This window comes from Alexandromys fortis, unplaced genomic scaffold (assembly GCF_014885135.2).
Source record: "Alexandromys fortis isolate MF-2015 unplaced genomic scaffold, M_Fortis_MF-2015_v1.1 scaffold_9, whole genome shotgun sequence".
Classification (NCBI taxonomy): Eukaryota; Metazoa; Chordata; class Mammalia; order Rodentia; family Cricetidae; genus Alexandromys; species Alexandromys fortis.
Window position 1 is genome coordinate 4561788 of NW_026067892.1, and position 11506 is coordinate 4573293.

The following is an 11506-nucleotide window of genomic DNA, read 5'->3' on the forward strand; positions in this document are numbered from 1 at the left end:
AGCTGCTCCAGCACACACACAGCTGGCCACCAGAAGGCTCTAGGACAGCAGCCATGTCTCTCTGCATCCTCCTTTCAGGCCTGCCTTCCCCCGCTGCTCCCTCATGCCAGCCGAGAGCTATGACCAGTACGTGGAAAGGTGCGCCGTGAGCATGGGACAGATCATCAGCACGTGCCCCCAGGACAGTGAGTGTCCCACTGGTTTGAGGAGGAACACCCTCGGGGTTCTCTGGGATGGGATTGGCTGATTCTGGGCTGTTGATGTCCCCACCCCACCCCCAGGTTCTGGCCAGGATAATAGCTCCTCTCCGCCATGGCAGGGAGTAGATGCAGCACACATACCCCTTGTTACTCGGGCCTGCACGCTCTGGTGCTGAGCACTGATGGGCCCTAAAGGACACCAGGATCTTCAGTGACTATCCATGCCCAAAGACTAGATTAATTTGAAGGGAACAACAGAAACCCGGAAGGACAGAAAGATGGAGCAGCCGATGCCTAAGAAAAGTGAGGCTAAGTCACAGTTCACCTGCCCTAACCACCAGCCATGGTCCTGGCTCTCCCAGCTTTACCTTGTCAGGCACAAAGACACACAGAGGTGCTGGGTCCCACACCAGCTGTCTGGAACCAACCATGTCACCTGAGGAGGCTCCTGAGCCCATAGACACTGCAAATCCTTATCTAAAGCAGGCACCGTCTCAGACTCCCAGTGATAAGCCAGCTAAAAAGATTGGATTGGTCTGGGTGGCAGCCATCACACACCCCTCCTGTGGTTGACAGGACCTAGGCAGCCAGCCACAAGAGGAGAGTGGCTCAGACCCCCTTTATGCCATCTCTGAAGCTGGCATACAGGCACTGTGTCCTATCCCCAGGCTCCAGGTGGGAGGCAGGGCACTTCGAATCACAGACAAATGTCTGAGTCTTCCCACCGACACCGCTTCCCAGTCCACCCACCTCACACAGGCACGGTAGCTGGACCTGCAAGACTCTGAGGAGCCCTCTGTCTTGCAAAGCGCTCTCTGTGCCTGCTCTGACCTTGGGGTGTCTTGTCTACAGTGGGTGTCACCCTCATCGTGAGCCACAGCTCAGCACTCGACTCCTGCACTAGGCCACTCCTCAGGCTCCCACCCAGAGAATGTGGAGATTTTGCCCAGCTGGTAAGAAAGGTATGTGTGCCTCTTATGCTTCCTTTACCACAGAGTAAAGCAAGCACAGGATTGTGGCACTCTCTACAGAAAGAAAACAAGCATCCAGCTGAACCAGGACTGGCAGCACCATGCGAATGTGCCCACCTGCTCCCGTGGAGGGCATGTCTGCAGGAGCCGTGGGACGGGCCATCATTCTGTCACTGCATGGCAGTCTCAGATTTCTCCATGCATATTGGGATTTTTGCAAATCTTGGCTGACCTAAGAATTCTTAGACATTAAAAAGTGGGTGAGGTGGGGTAGGTAAGGCATGTGGCAGGGAAGCCTTCAACACAAGGATCCCCAGGCCAGATCCACTTACAGATGAAGGCATGGGGGCCTAAGGATTCACTTTGTTCTTCATTCTGTGGTCTGAAGCCTCAGTCCTGAGCCTGCAGCCAGGCAGGAATAAGGTACTTTGTAGCTAGCTGGCAGGGTCCCTGCCCCCTTAGGCTTGTGGACCTGGTAATTCTGTAGGAAAAGAGGACTGACCCATGGCTCCCAGAATGCTTAGCAGCCCTACTCACCCTGGTCCCATTGTTGGGAGGGCCGATCATCCCCAGATGGAAGTAACACGATAGAGTTTGGCATTGGTTCCATGGCACCCTGGAAGCCTGGCACCATTTGGTCCCCTCCATGACATAGAAGCATCATCAGTGGGCTTAAGAAGCACCCCGATGTTGATTGACATGTAACAGAACACAATAAACATTTTAACCCTCTTCCAGATCCCATCTCTGGGGATGTGTTTCTGTGAAGAAGACAAAGAGGAAGGAAAATGGGAGCTGGTGAACCCGCCAGTGAAGACACTGACCCACGGGGCCAACTCGGCCTTTAACTGGAAGAACTGGATCTCCAGCCACTGAGCCAACCCCAGCTCGTCAGCAAGAAGTGACTGCGCCAAGCCAAGGCATGAGGCTGTGATGATGATTACAGAGGCATCCTAGTCCCTTGTCTGCTGCGACTTGGAGAAGCACAAAATACACTTGATACTCGGGGGTATTGCCATGGCTCATGCCTTGGTTACTGCCAGCTGTGGACCTGCTACCCTGCCAGCCTGACTTTGGAAGTCAGAGCGGAAGTCCGGATTAGCACACCACATTGCGACATGCGTGCTGGGCTGAAGAGAACAGAGGAACAGCCTTCCTTCCAGGAACTAAAGACTCCCCACCCCCACACTCGAAGATGCCACCCTTCTATTTTGTATGCTCTCAGGAGCCCTCCTTCCTTCTGTGGCCATCACTCTTTAGCCAGGGCCACACCAGTTGAAAGAGGAACGGTGGTCAATAAAAGAAACGGCCCACCAGATCAAAACCAGGACAGCCGCCCGCACCAGCATGTGTGTATTGGCTCCTGCTGGGACACAGTGCTGCCAGCATGGTTGTGATCTGTGATCGTAGCAGCACAAAATTCCTAACGCACATGGACTAGTGTGTGGCTCTGGAGGTCAGTGTGGGCTGTGTTCCTCCATGGAAGAGAGAGGACCCCTCCTCAGCCGTCTCCAGAATCCAGAGGCATCTGTACTTCCTGCCATTATATTTATAATGTTCTATTGCAAATCAATCAATCTAGGGAGGCTCTAAGGCATGGCTACACAGCTCCTGCCTTAAGCCTCCTGCCTCCTCCTCACAAAAGACCCTAGGACGAATTTCTCAGTAACCTAGAATCTTCTGCCGTCTCAAGATCCTTGACAACCATGCCTTCAATGTCCCTTAGCCACAGAGGTCACAGAATTAGGACATGCGTGTCTTTGGAGGCTGTTCTCCAACCCGCCTCAGCCTCTGTCCGTCCAAGCACATTATGGCTATTGCTCAGGGTCTAGACATAAAGATCTTGCCCAAAACACACACTTTGTGTGGGTCATTTTTGGCTTCTCTCTTCTCCACAAGCAGGGGGGCTTGGGGCTGTATGAGCGGAAGGAGTGTGACCCCTGCCTTTGCCAGCACGGGGGGGAGGGGGGGGGATGTCTGTTCCTGAGTGGCTCTGGCTTGGGAACTCTTGGTCCAATGGTAAGTGGGATTCTCTGTGTAGTGTCCTACCTCACACTGCAGAGGCCATCCCGTCCCCAAAGCCCAGGCTCAAATGTCTTACACTGCTGTCATCCCTCACACCAGGATGTTTGTTTTTTTGTTTTGTTTTGTTTTGTTTTTTTTAAATGGGTCTTTCTTCTTCACCAGCCCCGTTGCAAAATTCTGGTTACTCTTCACTGTTGCACTCTGGGCTATGGCTGAAGGCAGGAAGGATCTGGAAGGGAGGGCAAGCCAAGAGGAAGAAATGGAGAGAGTAAGAAAGGAGATTTCTTGGTGTTCTTTTCCTTCTCCCGGGGCAGGGCCCTTGATGTTTCTGAGCTCATCTGACCCCTACTGGCCACACTTGGGAAGGACACCCTCCCCCGACACAGTGTGGCCCGCCTTCCAATCCACATTCTTTGACTTTTTCATTTCAGAACCAACTTGAGTTGTTGAAATAGGACTCCTATTGATGTATGTCATGGGCATAGCTACATTCTTTCCTCCGAGTTCAGCCAGTAGGCAGTTCTGCAGGGTTCACCCTATCTGTGGGCAACTCAAAGGCTCAAGACACTCCCCTACTCCTGGGAAGGGCTGGGGGAGCAGCTTGTGGACTGGGCCACCTGAAGAGCTGTGGAGTCTCACTGCTGCTGCAGGCTGAATCGATTATTAGTCACATAGAAGTTCTGATCCTGCTGCTGTGTGAGACTGTATTTGGAGACTCTGTGTGTGTGTGTGTGTGTGTGTGTGAGAGAGAGAGAGGGGGGGGGCACTCATGTATGCCCAGGCTACAGGGAATATATGGATGTCAGAGGCAACTTTGTGGAATTTGGTTTCTTAACCCACCTTTATAGTGTCTTCATTACGATTCTGTTGCTATGACAAAACACTATGACCAAGACAATTTAGAAAGCATTTAATTGCACTTCCAGTTTCTGAGAGTTAGAGTCCAGGATGGAAGAGCAAAGCAGGCACAGCTGAGAGCTCCCATCTTGATCCACAAGCACGATGTGGACAGTGTGCCCCTTCCTATATAAAGACCCTGTGTATCCCAGGATTTGGTATCTACAAGGATCCAGGAGCCTAGCCACAGCGAATACCAGGAAGTGACTACAGAAAGCACAGACCAGACACTGGAGCCGGGGAAACCGGTCCAGCTACTGACTAGAGCAAAGGCTATTCTGAGAACAGGACGTGGTCATATCTGACCACACGGTCTTCCACTGTCCCTAAGAATAGGTATGTCAACATCAGAAAGCTCTGCCCAGAACATGGCCCTCACCTATACTTGTTGACACTCTGTGTTCCACTTCCTTGTCTGTGAAATGAGCAAACATCAGAAGCTTCTCTCTGGGTTGTTGCAGAGTGGCGATCAGCCAACTGGGAGACGGAACCATCTTCTCTAGCTGCAGTAACGGCTCTGTTGCTGTTCATGTGGCAGTTGTATTACCCAGAACTTTCTAGAGTGCCTCTCTGCTCCATGGACAGGTGCCTCAAGTCTAGTGTAACTAAATGCCAGCAAGCAGCATCAGTTGTGCAGAGGGAGAAGGCTGTACCACCTGGGGGTTAAGAAAATTGACTAAGATAGATTTTTCTACATCCTGGGAGAAAAAAAAATTATATACCAAAAAAGCAAAATAGCAATTTTGTTGAAGTCAAAAATTCAGGGTAAGAAAAGGAAAGGGGGAAAAAATCCAGAAATGGCTCTGGAAAAGAGGCAGACACCAAGAACGGTTTTCACAGACCCTGCTTTCCTGGTGTCGTTTTTTTTTCCCTCTCATTTCATACTTTTAACTCCCTGGGAACTGAGAGCAGCGAGCTGTGCCTCAATCACACTGCTGGAATGGCTGGTGACGGGGACAGCCTACGCCAAACCTGTCCTAGATGGTGAAAAGAGAAAGAAACAGGTCTAATATCCATAGAACAGGACCACAAGAGAGAGACGGGATGATGTGGCTGTGTGTCAAAAGAGTGGAAAGGGAATGGGGGCAGGGGTAGTGGGGGGGGGAGAGGAGTGGGGGAGGCGGAATAAACAGGTCATTCTTGAAAATGCTGTCATGGAGCCAACTTTTGCATGCCAATTAAAAATATATGAGTTACAGAGGTGGAGAGATGACGCAGTCAGGAAAGCACGTGCCACAGAAACGTGAAGGCCTGAGTTCCACCCACAATCCATGCCTGCGAGACAAGAGGATCTCAGGTACCTGCTGGCCTCGTTAGAAAATCAGTGAGCTCCAGGTTCAAAATATAAGGCAGGCAGCAGTTCACGAAGACACCTCTGAAGTCCACATGTACACGCACACACACAAATGGAAATTTAAAAATAATTTAAATAATATCAATAAGTAAATAACAGTACTGTTAGAAAGAAAAGGAAGTAGGAACTAGTAGCAAAAGAGGATGCATGCTCTCAGCAGAGATAAGCAGATCTCTGTGGCTTTGAGGCCAACCTGGTCTACAAGAGCTAGGTCCAGGACAGCCAGGAATCCTGTCTTGGGGAAAAAAAAAAAAAGATGAATGACTTGGTGATTGACATAAGCTATTATCTTAGGAGCAAATCATCCTGAAGTAAAATGTACTTTAAACCTGCTGAACACATGAATGCAAACATGTACATACAGGCATCAAACTTTAAGTATAGGAAAAACAACAGCAAGTCTCCTGCGCTTTTCAAAGTGATACAATGTGACACCAAGTATCACATCAGCAATAGTAAGCAGAGGCTTTAGCTCAGGGACAAGGGGGTCTACAGGGACAGGCTCTCCTCTCCTCCCAGGAAAGGCTAGGATACAAGTCCCCTTAATGCACAGGCACACCTCAGGCTGTTACAGGCTCACTCTCATGCCGCAGCCATAAAGCAAATGCTGCATTACTGTGAGCCACACAGAATTTCTGGTCGCCCTAGGTACACCAAAGTTACGCCATACTGTTTTCTATTAAGAGTCTGATAGCGAGGTGTTTTAAAAGACAGTGGCTATCCCTTAATTTAAAATCTTAATTTAAAATATTGCTGACAAACAAACAGTAACAGCCATCTGAGCTGTCGGGGAAACGGTGTCAGTAGATCTCAATGGGTTTGTGTGTTGTGAAATTGCCACAAACCCTGAGTGGGGGTGGGGGGCATAAAGAGAAACCTGCCGCAGTGTTCTTCAGGCAGCAATAATGCAAATAAAACAAGACCTGCTCCTTGTGGTAGTTACTTTTCCGTGGCTGTGAGAAAAACACTCTAACCCCTGGTGTTTTGAATTCTGAAACATTTATCTATATCTCCCTTTTGTTCACATTTCTCCCCTCTACTCCAGATACTTAACATGTTTGGATCCTCACATTTCCACGCCCACGTCCCTCCCACCCTTCTGTGATCTGGTATGGAGACCTGCCACACCAGGGAAGGTTTGACTCTGACCACTCGGTAGCTCCTCCTTGTTGGACCAGGTCACACAGCCCGCCACTGGGGAAGTCGGGGCAGGAAAGCACACTGCTTGCTGATTGGATCTCAGGCTCACATTTGACTTTCTTTCTTTTTTCTTTTTTTATTGATTTTATTGAGCTATACATTTTTCTCTATTCCTCTCCCTTCCTCTCCCCTTCCCATTCAACCCCCTCCCATGGTCCCCATGCTCCCAATTTACTCAGGAGATCTTGTCTTTTTCTATAAAAAAGACAAGATTAGATCCATGTATGTCTCTCTTAGGGTCCTCATTATTGTTTAGGTTCTCTGGGATTGTGATTTGTGGGCTGGTTTTCTTTGCTTTAAGTTTAAAACCACTTATGACACTTGACTTTCTTTTACAGCCCAGGAGCACCTGCCTGGGATGCTACCAGCCACGATGGGCGGGGGACCTCTTTATCAAACAGCAATCAAGACAATCTCCACCCAGACAGGCCCACAGAACAACCCAATAAAGTCAGTTTCTTAGCCAAGACTCCTGGGCCAAGTTGACAGTTAATGCTAAGTGGGGCATTCATCACGGTCTTCAAGAAACGCGCAACAGGCAATAGAAGGCGCTAAACCCCGTAGCCGCCTGTAGAAAAATCTGCAGTTATTTTTCACGGGTTTTAATATCTCTCAGAAGTCACTAAAAACAGAAGGAAAGAAAATCAATAAACACATAAAGACCCGACAGCACTACCAATCAACCTGACCTAATCAATACTTGCGGAGAACCTCACCACACGGCAGTATAATTCATTTCCTTTTCAAGTACAACTTGGCCTATTTGCCAAAATGACCACATCCTAGGCTACAAAGCAAATTGTAATAAATGCAAAAGCATTTGAATTGTGGGATAATCTACATTTCCTGTCCACAAAAGAATTAGATTAGAAAAGATGACAGAAAACTTAAAAGAAAATCCACACATTTGTAAACTAATAACATACCTCTAACTAATTCCTGGGTCAGAGGGGCACATGAGGTGGGTGAAATGGATCAGCCATCAGAGGTGTTTGCCAACAGGCCTAATAACATGTGTTTGATCCTCAGGACCCACCTGGTGGAAGTGGAGAACCAACTTCCACAAGCTGTCCTATGGCCTCTGCAGGCATGCCATGGTGTGAACACACACATTTGCACTGTCCTGTGACCTCTGCAGGCATGCCATGGTGTGAACACACACATTTGCACTGTCCTGTGGCCTCTGCAGGCATGCCATGGTATGAACACATACATTTTCACTCACTCACTCTAAATAAACCTTTTTTATTTTTATTTTTATTTTTAATAAAAAATAATTTAATAAAATAGATTTAAATGTTTAATCTGGGGACATTTCGAACGGATCAAGAATAGGAATACAACCTATCAGAATCTGTGGGATGTCATTGCAACAGGATTATAAAAAAATTAGTACCACACTAAAAGTAATTATTGGGAAAGAAACCTAAAATATTTGGTCTCACCACCCTAACTAGAAATAACAAGCAAAATATAGTAATTTGATGTTAGCAAAAGAAAAGAATTCTCAAAGACCAGGACAAATATCAACGCAATAGAAAACAGAAAAGAAAAAAAAAAGATTAAAACTAAACAACACAAAAGCTAGGACTTCAAAAAGATCAAGAAAGCTCATAGACCCCAGCCGAGCTAATCAGAGCTAAAGAAAGACAGCCCAGATCATCAGAAAGGGGAGGGGCATCACCACTGAGGCCGCAGATGTAAAAATATAACACTGAACTTATGCCAACAAACCAGGCACTTGAGACAGGCAGTCCCCTAAGAACACGGCTAACCACATCCACAGAGGAAAATAACGAGGGCAGGTGCGGGCCATAGACCAGCCAATCAGAGCTTAGGAGGCAGAGGCCAAAGGGCAGCTACAGCTCAATCCAGGCTGCTCTACACAGGGAGTTCCAGGTCTGCCCGGCTGCACAGTGAGTCCCTGTCACCAAAAAAGAAAGACAGGGAGGGAGGGAGGAAGGGAGAGAGGGAGCAAGAGAGGGGGAAAGAGAAAAGAATGGGAGGGGACAGGAGGAGAGGGGAGAGAGGGGAAGGGAAGGGGAGGAGAAGGGGGGGGGAGAAAGGGGAGGGAAGAAAGGGGAGGGGGGGAAGAGAAGGAAGGAAGGGGAGGGGAGGAGAAGGGGAGGGAAGGAAGAGGAGGGGAGGGAAGAGAGGAGAGGGGAGGGAAGGGAAGGAGAAATATAAGTTAAGTGGCTTGGGGGTAGAGCACTTTCCCAGCGTGCTCAAGGCCATGGGTTCTACCTCAGCTCTGGAAAAGCATATTGAAACACCCTACACCTGTTAGCAGAAAGCATACCGCACAGAACGACAGGCCTGCGTGATTTCGTTGATAAATTTTGCCATGCAAACTGCTCCCGGGAGGCGGATGTACTTTATCGTTTATTAAAAATATACTTCGGGATGCTGAGGTCCCCTTATCTGTGCTGTCAGTGTCTGTGAGTTTAGTGGCCACCTTTCGAGGCCCAAAGATACACTACAGTACAAGATGCTGAAGGAGGTGGGGTGTCACATGCACCTGAAATAATACTGGGATTGTTCTGCGTTTGGGGGAGCTATTGTTAAACCCATTGCATATAATTTTTAAGACCAACTTCGTTGTAGACGTGTGTGTTAGAGATAACACGGTGTAGACAGGCCTCCACCAGGCTCTTGAGAGATATTATTATGGGATGGGGGGGGGTACTGCAGTGCTTCTATGAAACTGAGTACTTGAAGGGAAGGACAGATCTCCCTGTGGGCCCAGCAGAGGGCAGCATTTAACATGATCCATGCCTCTCACTTGGAGAAGCACAGAGAGGTTCATTCCAGGGTCCCAAGCCCAATAGCGATGGTGGAGTCCCCTGGGTGTGTCCATGACTGCCACAGTATTTGAATGACCGCCTGCTTCTGAGCTATTTGGAGGAGCAGCTGGGAGATAGATACACTTGGGACCTACATGGGATTCCTACACAGAACAGATGCCTACACGGGAGCAAGGCTCTGCCATGGCACCAGAAGTACTGGGCTGTCTCATTCCATGAGCTCCAGGTGAATCATCCCCTCTCTTCCAGGGCTTGTCAGTAACTCCTGGGCCTCCACCCTGCCTCTCTTCTCCCATCCTTCTACCCCTCTTTCCTTTACTCGGGGCTTATTGACACACACAGAGATACAGAACCACAGGCTCAGGGTGACACACACACACAGAGCCACAGGCTCAGGGTGACACACACACACAGAGCCACAGGCTCTGGGTGACACACACACAGAGAGCCTCAGGCTCAGGGTGACACACACACACACACAGAGCCACAGGCTCAGGATGACACACACACACACAGAGCCTCGGGCTCAGGGTGACACACACACACACACACAGAGCCACAGGCTCAGGGTGACACACACACACAGAGCCACAGGCTCAGGATGACACACACACACACACAGAGCCACAGGCTCGGGATACCCCATGCTGACCGTGTATCTTCTGCCCTCCACCCCAGCTCCAAACACTGCCTCTTGCTGACAGCCCGATTCATAACTGTGCTCACAGAATAAGCAAATAAGTATAACCCCTGAGTATAATTGCACATTGTATGGTCTCAGCTGCTGTTTTTAACGTGGTAATGAAATTACCATTTACAGCGTGCTTTATGATATTAATGCAGCCTGCAATTAGTGAAGTCCAGAACTTTCTTGCACTTACAAAAAACATTTCGTCTTAAGATCTCCTGAGTAAATTGGGAGCATGGGGACCATGGGAGAGGGTTGAAGGGGAGGGGAAAGGCAGAGAGGGGAGCAGAGGAAAATGTAGAGCTCAATAAAATCAAAGAAAAAGAAAAAATACAGTTGAAATGCCACTACAGAGAGAGACATGATCTAGCCCCAGCAAGCAGCAGAACTTGGCAGTTTTGGCCATGCAGTTCTGGCTTTATAGTCAAGAATAGAAGAAAGAGGTTATGGAATCTCTCTGTGTGACTAAGAAAATCCTCTGAGGCCAGGTGTATGTCAGAGGTGTCTCTGCATGGAGGTCCCAAGGTTGAAGCCTGGATTGCCATGGAGACCACAAATGTCGCAGATCCCAGAGCCATTGGATACCTGCTGAGGAGGGCGCTAACAGGGAGTGGAATCAGTCCGAGAGAAAGGAGTGTGTTGTAGTCACCAAGGCTGAAAGAAGTTGGAGATCTGAAAAGCATCTGACATCAGACATGGAGATGCAGAATTTGGAGTTTTCCCAGCCGGCTTTTAGTCTTATTTTGGTCCAGTATTTCCTCACTATCTCCCTTTTCTCCATCTTGGAATAGTAATGTATGTCCTGCGCTATTATATGCTGGAAGTATGTGATTTGTGTTTTATTTTTTAGGGGTCTACAGTTAAGAAATTGTATGAATCTCAAAAGAGGCTTTGGGACTCTTAAACAATGTTGAGCCTGTGATAAACTATGGGAACTTTCGAAGTTGGACTAAATGCTTTTTACATTATGCTATGGTTACAAGTCTGTGGGGGCCAGGGAGTGGAATGCAGTGGTTTGAATAAAAATGGCCCTCGTGGGGAAAAAATATTTCATCTTGCATTTTTCATAAGGCTCACAGAGTCCAGCAATTTGTGTAATCTGTTTTTATATACTCTTAAAAGCCCGAATTGTAGGAAATTCCTCTCTGATAAATCTTTTACTCAGAGATGCCCTGTGGATCACTGTGAGGAGATTGACGGAGTCACATGGTATCAGTAAATCTCCACATCTGTGTACATGCAGTGTTGTGAGCACTACATCTGCATTGCCTCATCCAGCTTCTGAGAGTCACAAGGAAAAATATTACACAATACAGACAGACAGACACACACACACACACACACAGCTGGCTTCCCACACAGTGGGG

At 48.3% G+C, this 11506-nt stretch overlaps 1 protein-coding gene across 2 annotated transcripts in view; it reads left to right on the forward strand.

The window, feature by feature from the left end:
- Positions 1-3009, forward strand: part of Ubash3a (ubiquitin associated and SH3 domain containing A) — a 30676-nt gene extending 27667 nt beyond the window's left edge. The window contains exons 12-14 of one of the 2 annotated variants that reach the window (XM_050140913.1): positions 79-185; positions 1053-1162; positions 1910-3009. In XM_050140913.1, coding sequence (XP_049996870.1) covers positions 79-185; positions 1053-1162; positions 1910-2047 — 355 coding nt within the window. In that variant the 3' untranslated portion in view covers positions 2048-3009. The remainder of the gene's footprint in view (positions 1-78; positions 186-1052; positions 1163-1909) is intronic. The other variant, XM_050140922.1, reaches the window with a different exon arrangement.
- The last annotated feature ends 8497 nt before the right edge of the window (positions 3010-11506 follow it).